Source organism: Camelus bactrianus, chromosome 11, assembly GCF_048773025.1.
Source record: "Camelus bactrianus isolate YW-2024 breed Bactrian camel chromosome 11, ASM4877302v1, whole genome shotgun sequence".
Taxonomy (NCBI): Eukaryota; Metazoa; Chordata; class Mammalia; order Artiodactyla; family Camelidae; genus Camelus; species Camelus bactrianus.
Window position 1 is genome coordinate 29,024,547 of NC_133549.1, and position 18,674 is coordinate 29,043,220.

The 18,674-nt window shown below is 51.6% G+C and overlaps 1 protein-coding gene across 1 annotated transcript in view; it reads left to right on the forward strand.

The window, feature by feature from the left end:
• The first annotated feature begins 396 nt into the window (after positions 1-396).
• The window catches only part of HSPA12A (heat shock protein family A (Hsp70) member 12A), a 67,906-nt gene continuing 49,628 nt past the window's right edge, over positions 397-18,674 (forward strand). Inside the window, exon 1 of the mRNA XM_074373550.1 lies at positions 397-607. Coding sequence (XP_074229651.1) covers positions 565-607 — 43 coding nt within the window. The 5' untranslated portion in view covers positions 397-564. The remainder of the gene's footprint in view (positions 608-18,674) is intronic.

An 18,674-nucleotide genomic window follows, 5' to 3' on the forward strand; every position in this document is an offset into this window, starting at 1 on the left:
TGCTCCCCTGGGACCCTGGGGAGAGAAATAAACTGGAGCGGACGTCCTCAGAAGATGGGGTGCGTGTGCGGTGCTTGCTGTAGGGCTTCAGCTCCCTGTCGTTCCAAAGGCCGGACGCGCAGCGGGGCCGAGGGGGCCTGAAATCCGGTCCCCGCCGTTTGCTCATCCAAGCGCCCTGCGCACGCCGGCGTCTGGCAGGCTAGCGAGCCGCGGAGCGGAGGCTGCGGCACCAGCCAGGGCGCGGCCGGCTCAGGGGCGAGCCACGGGGAGGAGGGGCCCGGCTAGGAGCAACGGGCCCGGGCGGGAGGACCCCCGGGCTCTCTGGCTGGGCGGGAGGCCGCGCCCGCCTTCCCCAGCGGCCCAGCTCTGCGGGGCGGGGCGCGGGGCGGGTCCGGGAGGAGCACGGGGAGGAGCCCGAGCTGCGGCGGCCGCCGCGTCAGAGTAGTGCTCCCGCTGCCCGGCGGCTTAGACCCGGCCCGTGCGCTGCCGCGGACGCAGACGGGGACCTGCACGGTCACGGGCGCTGCGCCGGAGGCTCCTCTAGCAGGAGGGGGCTGTGCGACCATGGCGGACAAGGAGGCCGGCGTCAGCGACACGGGGCCCCGAGGTGAGCGCAGGACTGGGGTCCTGCGGCTACGGCGGAGCGGGCCAGGGAGGGATGAGGCGCACTCGGCCCGGCGCCCTGTAGCACCCTCGTGGGCTGCGGGAAAGTGGGCGCCCCCGTCCCATCCTGCCCTAGCGGTTAGGGCCGGGGTCAGCACCGCCGCGAGGCCGGGGACCGGGGGGCCAGAGATGGCCCGCCGGTCACGTGCTCCGCTCCTAGCTGGGGTGCAGACACTGCGGCGAGGACTGCTGCCCCTGCCAGGGCACCCCGCCGTCTCCGCCGCGGGGTGGCGCCTCCTGCGGGGCCCGCTGCGAGTCAGGGTGAGAACCGCCCCCCACGTCCATCCCCTGCGGTATGTTAAGGGGACGCCCGCGCTCGCCGGTTAAACTGCGGGCCTCAGGGTAGCCCCGTATCCTCAGAGGCTCGTTTCCGTGACTCAGCGAGGCGGGAGTGGGAGCCGGGGGCAGTCGGAGGTTTGGACCTGTTCTCTTACCCGCCGAGGCGGGACGTAAGCGCCCGAAGTGGGGGCTGTAGCTCCGGGCCGAACTGCATCCCACTCTCCATCCCCGCCCATCTCCTGGGGTTCTCTGGGCTGAGGAGGAGGAGGGAAGCGGCGGGGGCTCCACTGTCCTCTCTTACCCAGGCTTGGGGGGAGGAGGCGGCGCCCAGTGCAGAGGACCCACGCTCGCATTTAGCAAATGTACCAGTGCCGCTTTCTTTGGGAAGCGTGGTTAGGGCTTAGAAGGTGGGGGGAGGGCGGTAAGGAGCGGGAGAGGACCGGGGCAGGGTAAGGGGGAGGAGGAGAGGCAGCTCCATGAGCCCAGGGCTATAAATCATGGCTTCGCCAGCAGAGGGGACAGGCTCGCCAGGATTGTGGGTCCCAAGTGGGCAAAGTTGGGCGCACGGAGGGTGCCGCGCGTCCCTGACCTGCAGGGCCTTGGCAGGAGCAGCTGCTGGAGGAGAGCGTGGCCCGGCAGCTTCCTCTGGAGCGATAAGGCAAGCTTCCTAGCGAGAATGAAATTAAGATGCCTGGGACGTAAGGGAAATTCAAACAGGAAAGAAGCGCTCGGCTCTGCGGGGACCTCACCAGACCCGGGGAAACTGAGTCAGGTGCCAGCACAACCATCATGAGCAGTGTACTCACAGTCTTGCTGTCTGTGGCCGCGTCCCCCGCCCTCTGCTGCGCTCCGAGCGGCACCTGCCCCCTCCCAAGTCCATTGTTCCTGCGGATCTGGGAGGTGCCTCCCCACACGGCACTGCAGTGGTGGGGGAGTGCTGGAGGGAGGGGGAGATCCTGACATGGCTCACTCTTGGAAGGGACTTGGAGAGCCCAGGCGGTGCCCAAACATAACTGCCCCCCTTCCTAATCTGTCCCCTTCCCCTGCCCTTCTTCAGCTGGCAAACGGGGGCAATGGGCTGGAGGCTGTCTTTGTCTGAACATCATTCAGCAACTGGATTGATTTATCTTTTCCCCACCGTTTTCCTTTAAATTGGAAAAAAAATTGAGGATGATTCCAGGAGGAATGTCAGAATTGCTAAGAATTGCTGAAGCTTAAGTTAGTGAACCAGTTTCTTGCCTTTCATGCTAGAATAGTGGATGGCTGTATGCAATGCAATGCAAGGTTGGCCATAAGATTTGTCAAATCAGAAGAGTGAGCAAGGATGTGCACCAACCTCCTGCCCCCCACCCTCCACACCACTTTGGTAAAATGGAATTCAGCACCCCTACCCTGCTCACGCACGTGCACACACACAGGGGCACTGTGTAGTTGTCTCTCCTCAGGCTGAGAGAGCTCCCCATCCAGAATGGGCAGACATGCAGGGTGTGCTGGGCCACCTGCCACTGCTTGCCTGTGTCTGTTCTAGAATTTTTCTTCCCTTCCAGTGATCTGCAGTTCAAGGCATGTGGTAACAGTTCCAGGTGCGTGGACTTGGGACACAGAGCAGGCTGTCCCTGACAGCTCGCTGCTTCTCTCTGGCCTCCATCCCTTCATCTATAAAATGAGAGGTATTAATAGTATCTCATAAGAGCAGAGCCTGCTCACCCACCACTTAGCACATCTATTTCTAAGGTTTCCTCATTGCGTATTCTGTGCTGGGCAATGAACATGCATTAATTTATTTTTTAAAGCCTCACAACAAACCTCTTACCAGCATTGCCCTTTTACTGGGTAGGAAATCTAAACATAGATTGAATGACCTGTCCAAGGTCACATATCTAGTAAGTATTAATTTAGACCCAGGCCATCGGATTCCAGGGCTCCAGCCCTTCACCACCATCCTGTATAGCCCCTGTGGACCAGTGATTTCTGTTCTATTAGGGACATAAAAATGATTGTTCTTCAGGGGATCATTTCAAGGATTTTACTCAGGTGTCAAACTGTGTTGGGACTTGTGAGCAGTGGGAGCCCCAGGTGGTGGGCTGTGCCAGAAAGGCTGACAATAAAACTTTTCCCCACAAACAAGTGGACCCCCGGGGTGGGGAGTGGGGGAGGTGCCCAGGAAACAAGAATGGCAGATTGGTAGTTGTTGAAGCTGGGTGGTGGGTACATGGAGGGTCATAATTATTCAGTTTTCTTTGTAATGTTTGCAAATTCCCATAATAAGGCCTTTAAGTTAGTTAATTTACAAAATCAAAGGGGCTACTCTTTAACCCCTGGGGCTTTGTACCAAAAGACTGAGATGACCTTCAATCCTGCGCCCACCAAGACCTAAATTGATTGACACTTGGAGCCTAGAAGGATGAGATGAACTGGGGTGGGGGGCTGGGGTGGTTCAGGCTAAGTGTGGGCAGTAGAAACTTAGAATTTGCTCTAGGGGACGGGGAGGGTAAGGAGAGGCCCAGCAGACAGAGGTTTTGTCTGGATTGGGGGTACCTCTGGACATGGTGTTTTGGGCTTTGGAGACAAGATTCTTACCATTCTGACAGATAATCATAATAAAAATAAACATTTTAAACACTGACGTTTATTGAGGACTTGGTTTATGCTGAAATCCGAGAATATGAATTATCTCATTTAGCCGTATCACATTGTTACTGGATGAATGACTCTATGAGGGGGGCGCTTTTACCCTGGTTTCGCTGAAGAGAGTGCTGCCAGGCCAGTGTGGCACAGCTGGAGGTGGGCTGAGTGCGGGTTAGGAGGTGGTCAAGCTGTACAGCCTCTCCTTGCACATGCCAGGCCCTCAGGGAATTGTGTTGAGTGTCTGAATGAATGAGTGCGTGACTAATAGAGTGCGGCTGTCCCACTTCCCTACGGCCACCAGAGTGCAGATTGATGGGGGAGAGTGCTGGCTGTAGCTCCCAAAGGAGCCAGGAAGAAGTCGAAGCGATGCTCTGGGTATCACTAGTTAGGGCTCTGGCCTTGGGACCCTCTTCCTTGTCCACACCTGCTTCTGTAGCTGTGTCCCCTGTCACTGTGGTCCCAAGGTCCCCCCATGCATGTTTCCCACACTATGACTTGTGTTTCCCAGAGCCCTGTCATCTTTGGCCCTCATGCAGTTCCCCCTGCTGGCACATCCTCTCTTTTTCTAGCAAACTCCTACTTATCTTTCAAAACCCATTTCAACTATCACTTCTCAAGAAGCCTTCCTGAACCCATCCATCTAGATGAGATCCCATCTGTGTGATTCCAAAGCCTTCAGTACTAACCACCGGTAATCCCAACTAGCATTCCTTCTGGTTTTATATGTGTGCGTCCCATTGACTCCCCCAATAACTCTAGTGGTTAGTGTTATTATTACCCAATTTTTTTTGATGAAGCAGTTGAGGCCTTTGAGAACTTTGGTATCTGCCCAGCCAACGAATGCTGGAGTCGGGGTATGAATCAGTCATGGAGCCTAAAAGCTTGTCCTCTTTCTCTCAATGCCTTTTCTCCCAACAAGCCCAGGGACTGTGTCTTTTATTTCCATACTCTGAGGAGGGGCACATAGTAGGTGCTCAATAAATATCCTACTGTGTGTTGAGGGAATCTCAGTCAATATGCTGTGCGAGGGAGCACAGCAGTGGGGAATGACATCCGCATCCTGCCCACTCCACAGGACAGTGGCGCTTCTAGAAGTGCGGATGCTCAGGAGTGGGCGGAAGCTGGAGGGGGAGGTGGGTGGGGCTCAGCCAATCCCTGAAGAGATGTGACTTTGATTCCAACAAGGCTTTGAGTGACGACTCAATCTTGTGGGGGCGAAATGCTCTCTTGTCGCATAAATAGGCCTCTTTGGTAAGGGAGAAAGCTTCTTTATTATCGCTGCACATAATTAGAATGGCAGGGAGGACCCAGGGGTTTAATAAATGAGCAGCATGTGGCAGGGAGTGGCTGCCTCCCACACTGGGTCTGAGCATCACCAGGAGAGCAGGATGAGCCAAGGAGATGACCGAGAGAGGCAGGCACTGCTCAGAAACGGCGCTGGCCCCACCTCAGCAGCCTCTGCAAACCATTGCTGCATTCCTTCTACTGCAAATGACTCTCAGTCAATCGAGGTGTGCAGTAGAGGTCCCGGAGGGCTGGAGGAGCAAAGTGGCTTTGGAACCCAAGCCCTGCAGGTCTACCCCACCCAACGCTTTCCTTGCCCGGTCTGTGAAAGGGGTGAATGATGCCTGCTAGGTCTGTTGGGGGAACAGTGGAGACAGCGGATGGGCAAGAAACTATTTTAATTTATCCAGTTCTTTCCTCACAGGAGGAAGGGATGGGGGCCTTCCTGCCTTTACCCCCCAGGTGCCCACAGGGATTGCCATTGCCTTTGTGACATGGTGGCGGGTCCAGCTGGTCTGCTTTCTTTGGAGGCTTCAGGGGGAGGGCAGTTCTGCTCTGATTTTTCTGACTTGGGGCAACATGAGGAGTATGCTCAGGTCCCAGTGCATTTAGACCTTCAGTACTCCACCCTGAAGCCAGACTCTGCGAAGAAGCAATGGACTCTTCTTTCCTGGCAAACATGAAGTCAGCCCTCCTTGAGCACTTTATCCATCTCTGCAGAGTCCACTGGTGGGAAGCAGAAATGCCGGCAGCTGTCATCCAAGGCTGGTCCTGGACTGTGTGGTGTTGGAAGCCACACTTTTTGGCCACTGGACATCCCGGGGGGTTAGTTACCGCAGCAGTTCTCAATCCTGGCTGCTTGTTAGAAGCTCCTGGAGAGTTTGTTTGTTTGTTTGTTTGTTTTAAGTCCTGATGTCCAGGTCTCATCCCAGAACTATTATATCAGGACCTCTGTGGGTGAGCAGCCAAGTTTGAGAACCACTGGATTTCCACCTGCCTACATTTCAGACTTGAGACCTCAGCATGTGGGGGGCGGAGGACAGGGAGCAGAAAACACGGTTTACTCCCTGGTGTGGAACTGTTTGGGTCAGCAAAGCATTTTAAGCACCAGCTCTGTGTTAAATGCTTTGTCTGTACTGTCTCATTTAATCTTCATAACCACTCCATGAAGTGGCTGATTTTACACAAGGGGAAACTGAGGCTGAGGGGAATGAAGTGCATTCCCCAGGGTGCCCTAGCTCGTGGGGGAGATGCTATAACAGAGTTCAGGGCTGTCAAGAAAGCCTCCTTAGGCTCATCTTACCCTCAGGGAACTGTTTCTCAATCTTCAGCCCCTCAAGGTTCCCCTTTCTGATTCTACAATATGTACCAACTACCCAAATTGTGATGTATCGATTATTTTTAAAATGGACCTACTGTTTTTTCTTAAAATGCATATAAGAGTTTTATTTATATCAATTCCATAAATAGAAAACCTGTGTCACTTGCCGTAAATAGAAGGTAACCACAGCCCAAACACATGGAACCCAAACAAAGTTAGTACACGTTAGGCAGATAGAAGGCTTTGTGCTGAGGCTGAGCTCTGGGTACAGAGAGAGACTAGAGAGTTTCAGAGGAGGTCAAAGGCATAGGAGCACTCGACTTTTTCATGGACTCAGACACAAAAGGGGTTTGAACTAGAAGGGAAAAGCTTTAGGAATCACCTGGGAGGAGGTCATTATAATTCCCATTCCCAGACTTTTCTGGAATTAGACCCACCAGGGACATGGAGCCTGAGGATGTATTTGCAAAGCCCATCAGTGAGTCTTATAATTGGGTGAGACATTGTGAAATGTGACTGCCTGGTCTCTGGCCCAGGGGAATAGTGCCCTCCCTCAGGGGGCCCAGCACTAGAATATGTAGCTTTGCGTCGGCCAGTTGGGGAAGAGAGAATATTCCAGTGGGATTTTACAGGGACAATCAGCTTGGATTCCAATCTTAGTTTCACCACTTACCAGCCATGGAGTTCTGGGCAAGTTACTTAGCTCTCTGACCCCAACCTCAATTTCCCCATCTGTAAAGTGGGAAAAATCTTAGTACCCATCCCAGAGTGGATTTTATTTACTCCCATACCCCCTAGTAAGTGCTGAGTGTACTTCCTGGCTCATGGTGAATACTTGCTGTTGTCTGTTATTGTTTATTATTATGAATCCCGTGGATGGAGACAGGGCAGTTGCCAGAGGCTGCATTTTGTCCAGGAGGCTCAGAAGAGAGAAGTGCTGGCCCAGATTCCACTGCTAGGAAGGGGCAGACCCAGCCTAAGCCTCAGGGCCCGCAGCTCCTTGTCCAGCAGTCCCAGGACTTTGGAGGAGAGCTGGCATCTCAGGATGCTGTCTCTGTTTTGCTTCCGCTTTGTCCTTTGCTGAGGCTCTGAGCTCCATGACGGGTTTCCTGACTGGGGCACCAGTGGGATTCAAGGTCTCTTTGCATCCTTGGGCTCTATCCAGGGCTGCCAAACCTCTGCCCTCAGATGGACTCCCAGTCCACCATCGAACAGGCTCGACCCGCTGTGCTGACACCCCAGATCTGGAGCTTTGAGATTCTGCTCTGAGCTCTTCCAGGACCCCCCCACCTCCCCCACCCCTTCCAGCCCTGACTGTGACCTGGCAGCTGTGCATGTCAGGTAGGGCCAATGGCTGCTTCATAGCGCCCCTTCTGGGGAGCTGTGAACTGCAGAGTATGCGCCTAGATTTTAGTCCCATTTAGGGTGGCCGGCCATGTGTCCCGGTTTCCTGGGATACCTCTGGTCTATGCCTCTTGCCCCAGGGAAAGTATTAATAGTGACTCCTTTTACTTTCTGAGTATCTCAGTTTGGAAGATAAATTATGTGGTTGCACTCCTTATCTCTGTCCTCTTCTCAGCCATCTGGGCCTCAAGTGGGACAAGGGAGGCAGGAAAGGGTGTGTGGTTAAACCTGAACTTTGGCCTCTGATGCTTCTGGGTTCAGAAGCATTGCTGTGCCTCAGTTTCTTCTGCTGTAGACAAGGATGACTAATAATCTTGCTCCACTGGGGTGCTGTGATAATTAAGTGAGAGAAAATATTTAAAAGGCTAAGCATGAGGCTGGTACCTAGAAGATGCTCAGTAAGTGGCTGTAACGGATTATTTTCATTGTTGGTTTGATTTGGGAGATGCAGTGGTTAAACATGGAATCTGGAGCCAGACTGCCAAGTTCAGCTCTGGGCTGTGTCATTTACCTGTTCTGTGGTCCTGGCAAATTACTTAACCTCTTAAAGGCACAGTTTTCTCACCTTTAAAATATGGATTATAGTAGTCTTCTTTGTATGGTTTTTATGAGGATTAAATGAGCTTATACAAGAAAAGCACTTAGGACAGAGCCAGCCACAAAATAGGCACTGAATTAATGTTAGCTATTATTATTAGCTATTATTGTTATTATGAATAATAGTTCCAGGTTACATTCTTGTAGGCAGGAGGAATTATCCAGTGTTACTAGTTTCCTACTGCCATCGTAAAAATGATCACAAGCTCAGTGGCATAAAACAACACAAATGTATTATCTTATAGCCTGGAGGTTGGAAGTAATTCCAAGATGGGTCTCACTGGTCTAAAATCACGGTGTTAGCAGAGCTGTGTTCCTTCCTGAGGCTCTAGGGGAGAACCTCCTTCCTCACATTTTCCAGCTCTGGAGGTCATGTGCATTCCTTGGCTCGTGGCCCCATCTTCCATCTTCAAAGTGCATCACTCCAATCTTTGCTTCCATTGTCACATCTCCCCCCTGATTGCCCCTCCTACCTCCCTTTTATAAAGACCCTTGTATAAGGACCTCTTATTAGGCCCTTTTAGATAATCCAAGATAATCTCTCCATCTCAAGATCCTTAATGTAATCACATCTGCAAAATCTGTTTGTCATGTATTCACAGGTTCCAGAGATTAGAACACAGATGTATTTGGGGCAGGGAGGGGTGATAGTCTACCACAGCCGGAAAGATTTAGGAGTGGTAGTTAGAGAGCTTTCGACCTCCCCCAGGAGTGGTTTGCATGTTGGGAACTGGTCCTCCTCTGTGCTTTACATCTGTCGGGTCCTTCTTGAACCTGCTGCATGATGCCTTCCTGCAGTTTGGGTTGTCGGTCTGCCCTTGGCTTTTAATCAGTCGTGATAGGGTCATTGGAGACACTGCCACTTTGAGGGCTGGAATAGCCCCTTCTCAGAGGTCTGTGAAATTATTGAGACCTGAATCAAAGGTTTATTGGCTTCCAATTGGGGGAAACTATTGAATTATCAGAGAATTTGTGAAATGTCTACAAAATGTCAAAAAAGCAAAATTATATCTGCTTTTGCTATGTAACAAATTATCCAAGGATTTAATGGCTTGGCTCCATCGTGTTGGCTCCTGGTTCTGTGGGCAGGTCTCTGCTGGGTTGGTCTTTTGCTGGCCTTGCCTGGGGTCATTAATGTGCCTGTGGCCATTTTATGGCTCAACTGGGCTGGAGAGTCCACACATCCTTACTCATTGGTCTGAGGGTGGTGCCAGCTGGCGGCTGGGTTCTTTCTCCTCGTGGCCCTTCATCCTCAAGGAGGCAAGCTCGGGCTCCTGCACGTGGTGGTCTCAGGGCAGCAAGAGGAGGAGCAGGGAGGCTGCAAGGCCTTGAGACCTTCCTGAGAAGTCATATAAAACCACTTCTGCTGCATCCTAGTGCTCAAAGCAAGTTGCCAGGCCAGCCCTGAGACAAGGGTTGGGGAAATAGACTCCACCTCTTAATGGGAGGAACTGCAAAGAATTTGTGGCTATTTTTAATCTGAGTCATCTTGATTCAAATGTGAAAAGTACAAACCTTAAAAACTTGTAGTACGTTTTCAAACAACTTGTAGGTTAGTTTTTCTCACTTTTTAAGATGTTCTCTGAGTGCACGCCAACTGTCAAGAAATCGGCCCTTTGTAAATCAGATGTAACTTATAGTCATGTTATCTTAAAAGTCACTTCCAATTATCTTATGCCTGAAATTATTTATTTGTTACAGCATGGATTTCAGTGGTTGATAAACGGGAGGAAGATGTGGGTACACATGGAAATTGTGTTGGCTCATTGGCAGTTTTTCCCAGTGGGTTATGTTTTGGTAGATCAGGATCATTTGTTCGTTTGTTTAAGAAAGCAGTGGTCCAGGTGACACCCTGGGTGGGACTTCTCATTTTGATGAGCTTGGTCTCTGCAAGGAATGAGTGCCCTTGAGGTCCTTCTTCTCAAAGGAGGAGCAGGAGGCCTTGGTGAGACCTTGGGTTTGCATACTTTTCCGGTAGTTTTGCCAACTATGTTCCAATTCGACTGGGAAAGTGGTAAGTTCTGTAGGATGGAACTCTTGTTCCACTGGCCCACCCAGCAGCCCGAGACCTCAGACAGAAGTAGGTTTTGTGAGTGTTCTTTGATTCCCATAAACTGGCGATAAAGTGATCTCTCTTATCACCTTCTGTTTTTTGTAAATCAGACCCTGTGGTCTTTGGTTTCTCTGTGACTGGGAACAGTGATTTCTATACCCAGATTCCTGGTTCCCGTTTGGGACACAGAAGATGTAGGTGGCGGGGCTCGAGTCTGCTGACGCGGAGATTCAGGCTGGCCTCTCTTTGTTTGTCCCCCAGGCTCCGTGGGCTAAAGGCTGAATTCCTCTGGTCACTTCCTTCCTTTCTGTTCCTTTTCTCATTGTCCTTGAGGGGCCATCTCTGCCAGTTGGGATAGGACACTGTTTATAGCACAAATGGTGAGGAATCCTGTTCCCAAAGCAGAGATGAAAGTTGTTGAGAAATCTTAGGTGACATCTACAGCCAAGTGAGCTCTGGGTGGTCAGATGTCTGGGCTATGCTCTTATTTTACAAATGGGCAAACTGAGATCAGGGAGGGCTAAAGAGACTGCCCCCCAAACACTTGGCAAAGCCAGGATAAGAATCCAGGTCGCTAACTCCCTCTGCATACCTCCTAACTGAACTCAGAGGTGCCACAGAATCCTCCTCAACATAGCAGTCCAGCCAGCTGCCCCCGATCAGTCAGCTGTGGCACGTGGATCTAAACCTCTCTGCCGTTAATAAGCTACTGACTTGTCCCTCCCAGCAGGAGTAACGTTTTAAAAGAGTGTTTGAAGAAGTAATGCTTACCTCAGGAATGAGGTGCCAACTCAAACTGCTGTGAAGAAAAGAGTCCCTAACACGGGACCCAGGCTCAACCTTTTCTCTTCCTTGAGTGTTTTCCCTGTTGACATTGGTCGTTGCCCATCTTTTGGGCTCGGGTGTTTGGCAGCATATTTGTTTTAAAGGAGTGTTAAGTAGGGCTTTTGGTTGCAGGTAAGCAAACGTTTTCTAGCTCGAGGAAGCCAAAAAGGAGATTTTATACAGGACGCTAGGATGGCTTCTGCCAAGTCTAAGAGGGAGAGCACTGGGAACATGGAGTTCTACCCACCCCTTACCCCGTCTCTTCCTTGTTCTTTTCTTTCTTTTTTTTTTTTTTTTTTTTTTTTGGAGTAGGGGAGGTGATTAGGTTTATGTCTTTATTTATGTATGTATGTATTTTTAAATGGAGGCACTGGGGATTGAACCCAGGACTTGTGCATGCTAAGCATGCACTCTACCATTGAGCTGTCTCCCCACCTCTCTCTCTCTTATTTCTGCTTTGCTCTGCTTGTTGCCCATCCTCCCCTCCCTGCAGGTCCACTTGAGTCACTCCGCAGTCTGTCCTTCTCTCCCAAATCCAGGTTCCCAGAGGAGGCTTCTAGGTCCAGGCATGATTATCTACCTGACCCCGGCTCAGTTACCCCTGACCAGGGGGCAGGATCACCTCGCCTGGAGGGGGAATCTGGGGGAGTAGTGTCTGGCGGTCAGGGAGTGACTGTCTCCTACAGATAGTTATGGTGTTGGTAATTGAATAAGCCATTTGCAGGAGATGGTCCCTAGGTGAGGGCTGTACATACAGGCAGAGAATAAATTTCCTGTTGGAAATTTTATTCCTGTGCTCTTTCTTGGAGAAAATTACTTTCTCCCTGTAAGTGAGTCACGCTGTGTGGAGTAGTTGACTACTGGGTCCCTCCCATGAGAATAAAGTACAAACCCATGGGGTGTTCTCCTGGGGCATCCTGGGCCATGGTCAGACCGCGTGGCCCTGGCCAGACCGCGTGGCCCTGGCCAGCCGGTTCCATTTGGAGGGACCAGGGTATCAGCTCAAGCTGTGGTTTCCCTGGGCCAACAGCAGAAGAGACACATCATTTGTCTGATGATGGAAGTGCATCATCTGATGCATTTGCTTCGGCGCCTGTTCTGTCTTAAGCACAAGGACTGATGGGAGGCCCCTCCAGGGAGGCCTGGTCGGCGGCTGTGGGAGGGCCTGTTGATGTTGTGTCACTGGCTGAGTCCACAAAGGCCCCCTCTGAGGACACCGGAGCAGACTGTTGGAGCAAGGCTGGGGCGTGCCCTTTCCTCCCTGCACAGCTCCACTGACTTCTCCTGCAGGATAGTCTGGGGAACTGGGGGGTGGGAGTGGTTTTGTCCCTGCCCGGGGAAGCCAGCTGGGCCCAGTCCCTTCATGGCCAGATGTCCAGGGTTTCACAAGTGCCCTTGAAAGGCTATAACCAGCCTTGGCCAGGTGTCTGAAGATCTGTCCATTCCCTGGGATGGGCCTCTGATTGTCTTGGTTGGGACACCTCTTAGGACAGGTGAGTGGAGGATGGGGGATCACAGTCACCTGGAGCCAGGAAGTCCCTGAGGGGAAGGCCTAGCAGGTGGAACGGGGTGTGAGGGACCCCAGGCCTCCTCCGTGAGCAGGAAGGCAGAAGGGGCTTGGGAATCACACAGCTTGGTTCAAAGCCTGGTGTCACCTCTCACTAGCTGTGTGATCTCAGGCAAGTCATTTAGCCTCTGTGGGCCTCAATTAAGCATAAAAACACCCAACACACCCTGCCTTGGAGCTCGTGTTGGATGGGAACTTGGTGGAGTGAAGCAGGCTTAGCTAAGTTAGAAAGTCCTCATCCGTTTCCTGGTTCCACACCCACTGGTTGTGTGACCTTGACCTGATCAGGTTACTCAACCCTTCTGAGCTCCTGTGATCTTTCCTCTGAAGTGTGGGTAGCAACACCTTATAGGATGGTCTTGAGAATTAGGTAAGGTTAAGTACTTGAGGGTTTTCCCTTTACACAAAATATGCACATTCAGTGTTCAACATCTTTACTATTTAAACCATCCACGGCACATACTAGGTGCTCAGAAAGTTTGTTTAAGGGGGTGAGACTGGCTAAGCAGTTGTGGTGTGGTTCCCTACTGGGGAGATTGTTTTAGTCACATTTATTGAGGTGTAATTTACAAAAGGGGAAACTTACACTTTTAGGTATAAGTGTGGTGAGTTTTGACAAATGTGTAGTCATTATAGCCACAATCACATTAACATGGAATATTTTCAGATGGGAGGATTTTGTCATCCAGAACTCTTGCATACAGGATCCTTCTGGTTTGGGGGGCCCACCTCAGTTGGTGAAGATCCCAAGGCCGAGACCTTGCCCATTAATGAAGGGACCCCCAAGGTTCTCTCTTTGATAGGACCCAAGCCTGCACCTTGGGGCTCTCACCTGCCAGGGGCTGGGGTGGGGCCTCAAGAGCCCTTCCCTCCTGGTTCCTCATTGGCTGTGAGAAGCGAGGGGGGAGCCCATAGGGTGCAGAGGTCGGGCCCAGGTCTGGGCAGCGCTGCCAGGCTGAGGCTGTGTGATACCTACTTGAACTGAGAGTAGGCATTTGTGTGAAGTGCTCAGAGAGTCAGGGCTGGTGAGGCTTGGCCCAAAGTGAGGGTCCCATGGCCCTGCTTGCCAACGGCTGGCTGTGCAGAGATGTGTTGCCCGGCACATGAGAACATTAAAGTGGTTGTGGTTTGAGGATGGGGGAAGCCCCCCCACCCCCCCCAGTCTGCCACTTGCCACAGTGCCTGGAGTTGCTGCCATCTTACTTTGAGTTAAGCATTTCTTCTCCAATGTCCTCTTTCAAAAGATAATTGATATTCTGAAGATAAAGCCTTTAGGTAAATGATGAAAAGTAACTTAAATTTTGTGTGCCTTCTCTGACCACTTGGGAGGAATCTGGAATGCTGTGTTGAGAAGAATTCTGAGGCCACCTCTGGCTAGTTGGAAAGAATGTGATAATTGATAAAAGCTGTGTTTTCCAAATGCCAGCCTCTGGACTGGAAATGGCTCTGATGAATAAAGCCTAATGGGTCTGTGAGGAAGTTACACAGATGACTGTGTAGCCAGTTTTCAAGAAGCTAAATTTATTCTGTCCAAGAAAGAGAATTTCTGATATTATGCCCTTGTGGTAGGTTGTTACATTAAATGTTCCAGGTACCCACACCCTGTGTGGTCTCCTCTCACCTTGACTGAGGGCTTGGCCATGTGACTTGTTTTGGCCAATAGGATGTCAGCAAACATGAAGCCAGCAGAGGTTTGATGAGCACCTGTGTGTTGGGACTCACTTACCTGTTACACCTCTGTGTAGGACTTCTGGGATCTCCTGTTGGAGAGTCCACATAGAGGGGAACTGAGGCTCCCTACCCAGCAGCCCAGGGGAGCATTAGACACAGTGAGGGAGGCTGTCTTGGACTATCCAGCCCCAGTCGAGCCTTCAGATGACTTTCACTGCATGAGTTGACCCCAGGTGAGAAAAGCCAAAATTACAGAATTCTGTGCACACAAGTGGTTGTTATTTTAGGCCATTAAATTTTGGAGTTAAAAACATTTTTTTTTCCTTAATAGCAATAGATAACTAATGCCATCCTATTTTCCTTTCTTTTATGGATTGAATATAATAGCAGATGATAGGTTTAATTTTAAAATTTTAATAAAATTTAATAAATTTAATTTAATAAACTTTAATAAAATAAAAACTTGACAACATTTTATTAGGCCCATTAAGGAGTATTTTATTGCTTGGTAAATGAGGCATCGTGGGGCCAGAATTAATGGAGCTCTGAGGGAGGAGTTGCTGTGCAGATTTGGGTCTTTATCAGCCATTAGTACTTAGTGTGACTTCGATGATCAGAGTGAGAAATGGTTAAGGCTGGAGGTTACAGGTGGGGCTTTCAGTGTTTATGAGCCAAACTCTTCGTTTTCTTTTCATGATAGAGAAGTGGAATCCTAGAAAGTGGCAGTCACCTGAAAAGGACACAGTGGCCTAGTGGCAGGGTAGGGTCATGCTGTCCCTCAAGGCAAGTGAAGACTCTGCTTGTCTGAGTTGGGATCCTGGGATGATGGTGAGGCTGAGGACAAGGACATCGGGTGGCAGCACCCAGGTTGGGGCCTGGAGGGGACTTGGGAAGAAGGGGATGGTGTAGTCAGAAGCGGGACGGTGAGCGTTGGTGCCAAAGACCCAGCAAAGACCTGAAACTGCTGGGCTTACCGGGTCCTGCCAGACCTGCAGGGGTGCGGGGAGATGAGGAGGGAGCAACAGAGATGGAGGAGAGGGAAGGAGAGAGACGGACTGTAGAAGCTCCTGGTGGGTCTTCCCTTGGGGTTCACATGGTTCATTCAAATATGAACCCGCAAAGACTTGGCAGGCTGTGGGCATGCATTCTGCCCCAACACTGCACTCCTTGGGCCTTCCCTGGACATTCTCTAGTGAGACCCCAAAGTGCTCCATGCTGGGGGACAGAGCCTGGGGTCCTCAGGAAGAAAGATGAGCCCACAGGGTGGGATTTATCAAGGCACAGTCAGAATGTCAGGATTCACTTTGTCCTACTTATTTTTTGTATCTAAAACTCGTGTGTGGAATGAATATTCATATGGAAAAAACAGACTTCCTCCCTGAGTTACAGTATATAGGTGTATAATATATAGTGTATACAGAGTTTTAATATATATATTATGAAATGGGCATGTATTCCTGTAGAGTAAGGTCTTAATGTAGAATAAAACCTGCTGAAGAACACAGCTGGGGTCCTGTTAACATTGCCCCTCAAAAATCTTAGTGTGTAATGGGGGGTGGGGGAGGGTGGGGCCGCTTTCTATTGAATTAATAGCAATGAGGTTGAGATAAGCTGCAAAACACAAACCCAGAAGCCAAAAATACAGTGACCGTGGTGGAGGATGGCCCTGCTCATCCTGTGACTCATGAGGGAGGAGTCAAGAGTTTCCTGTCCCAAGACAGCAGCCCCTTCACGTCTGTCTGCCAGCAAAGCTCCTCCCTTGGGACACTTCTCCCCACACTCACACCTGGTTTTGCCCTTGATCCTCAGAGAGAATTTGTACATTGGTTTCCATCTGTGAATATACTTACAACTCAAGGTGACCCTCTTCTGCCTCCCCCGACCCCCACCTGAACCCACAGGGCCCAGAGCCCGTTGGGGGCCATATGGTTATTCCATGCACACTGCTAGCTCCAGGCTTGTTCCCAAATTTGGCAATTGAACAGCAGGACTCTGTCCAGGATGTGAATGATTAAAGCTGTGGGCAGTGCATGTTGGAAAGGCTGGAGCCCAGGGATGGAACCAGGACCCTGCCTGGGACCCAAGCAGAAAGCCTTGCCCCCTGCAAGGTGGCAAGATTTCTGTCTCAGCACCGAGGATGGCCCGCTTCAGGCAGGGGACATTTGAGGACATTTAAGGGGTGAGATATTAGAGCCAGAGCAACACCCGTTAAGTACAGCTCCTCTCCTGGGCCTGGAGGAGGCCGAGAGATCAAGGCCATTTGAGACCTCCTTCTAGGCGGGCCCCTGATCTGAACTCTCCTGGGGAGGCAGTGTGGTAGCCTGGGACCAGCTCAAGTCCTGAGTTCGAGTCTTAACTCTGCAGCATACTCCTTGTGAGGCCTCGGGCAGGCCTGGGAGCCTCCCTGAGCCTCTGTCTCCTCCTCCGTAGGATGGAACTGAGAAATAAAGCCTACCTGACAGGGTCGCTGAGCAGACTTGCCAGAAAGACAGTTGGCCCCAAGAATGTGGGAACTGGGTGATCACTGGGAGCTGATGGAGGCTGGGGGTCCTGGTGCAGGAAACAGGAGCAGGCATGGACCTCGGCAGGACCAGCGCCGCGGCTGAGCAGCAGGGCACCCGGCGAGGCTGCACGAGGTGCTGGGTAAAAGCCAGCCTCACACCCTGCTCACCCAACCCTGCCCCGCCCAGCCATCTCCTCTGTCCCCACCATGTCCTGGGCTGGTACTGGGTAAAAACAAAGATAACTTTGGTTCTCGTGACAATGGCATTACATGTCCTCACGGAAAATATAACCAAAAGGAAGAAAGGAGGAAACAGCTAGGACCACACACCCAGAGGCGGCCCCTGTTAACCCCTTGGTGTTCAGTCTTCCAGACTTGCCAGGTGTAATGAGACGGAGCCAGAAGATGGGCTTTCATAAAACCCAGCACCGCGGGCAGAGAGAGTATTATCCTCCTTTTATAGACAGGGACACAGAGGCTCAAAAGGTTGTGGTTCTTGGTTAAGGCCCCACGGAGAGAGAGCCGGTGGTGGGCTCGATGGTTCCTGAGCGTGGATTTTTGTGTTCTTCAAAGATCTTTGTCCTGGATTATTTCTGTCCTGGGTGATTTCCCCTGCATGCCTTGCCCCCAGCCACAAGAAAGCCAGTCCACAAGCTCCGTTAGGCCCCTTACACCAAGCGTCCGGGGAGCAGGGTGGGCTGGGCGTTGCCCAGGTGCAGGGCTCTGTGCAGGCACGGGGTTGGGTAGGCACGAGAATACTTGAAAAATAACCTAGCTATTTCATCCTAGCTCTCAGGGCTGGTGCTGGCTGAGGTGCCTGGGCTCCCAGCCGTAGATGGCTCAGTAGAGCCCTGCTTGAACCTGGACACAGGTGACCCGGGCCCCAGATACTGGGGTGCAGTCAGGGGCCCTCAGGTGGGCATCTCTTCGGAGGAGCCTTAGTGGCAGGAGCAGCTGGGTTCTCAGGAGCAGGCGAAGTGGCTCATTGCAGGAGCAGGGCTTCTGGGCTCATCTGGAGTATGCGTTCCCAGCGGGCAGGAGTCCTCGTTACAGCTGCCTCCGTGGGCTCCCTTTAGGAGCTGTCAGGTCCTTTCTCACAGAAGCAGCTTTGTGTCCGTCTGGCAGTTTCCCCGCGGGTGCCCAGGCCCTGCAGAGAGCAGAGCGCGGTTCTGCTGGGGCGAGGCTGCCCCTTGCTAGCGGGCCTGGTGGAGTGGGTGGGTGGGTGGGGGTGCACCAGGTGGCAGACTGGAGGCCTGTGGACAAGTGTTTGCTCATCCATTTGAATTCATTGCCTATAATTAAAATGCATGAGAGATTACATAAAAATCTGGGTTTCCAGTGCCTCTGTTGGGTGGAGCCAAAGCACCGTTGTCCCTCTGGACAGGACATGGGGTCTCCATCACTCCTCCGGTCCCTGTCTCGACTTCCTTCTCTCGTCCCACTCACACTGTTGTTCTTCCTAGACCTGAGTTAGGGGGAAGTTCTTGCACCCAAAATAACAATGGGGGCAATAACAGTGGGGCATGAGGAAAACCTCTCTCCTTTGTGTTGCCTTCCTGATCCCTGCAGCAGGGGTCTTTGGTGACCTTGGGGAGCAAGCAGAGCTTGGATTCAAATTGGCTTTGCCTCCTGCCAGCTGTGAGTGAGGGTTCTGTCTCATCACACCTGTTTCCGTAAAGCAGGGTAATGGTGCAGGGTGGGTGTGAGGGTTAAGTGAGATGGTGCCTGCGAAGCCATACCTGGGATGTGACGTCTACGGGACGTACGTGACCTCTGCGGCCCAGGTGATAGGAGCCCTTCTTGTTTGCTCTTTCTTCTTCTCATTGGTATAATTTACCTACAGTACAGCACACAAATGTTAAGTGTGCCGGTTGTGGAT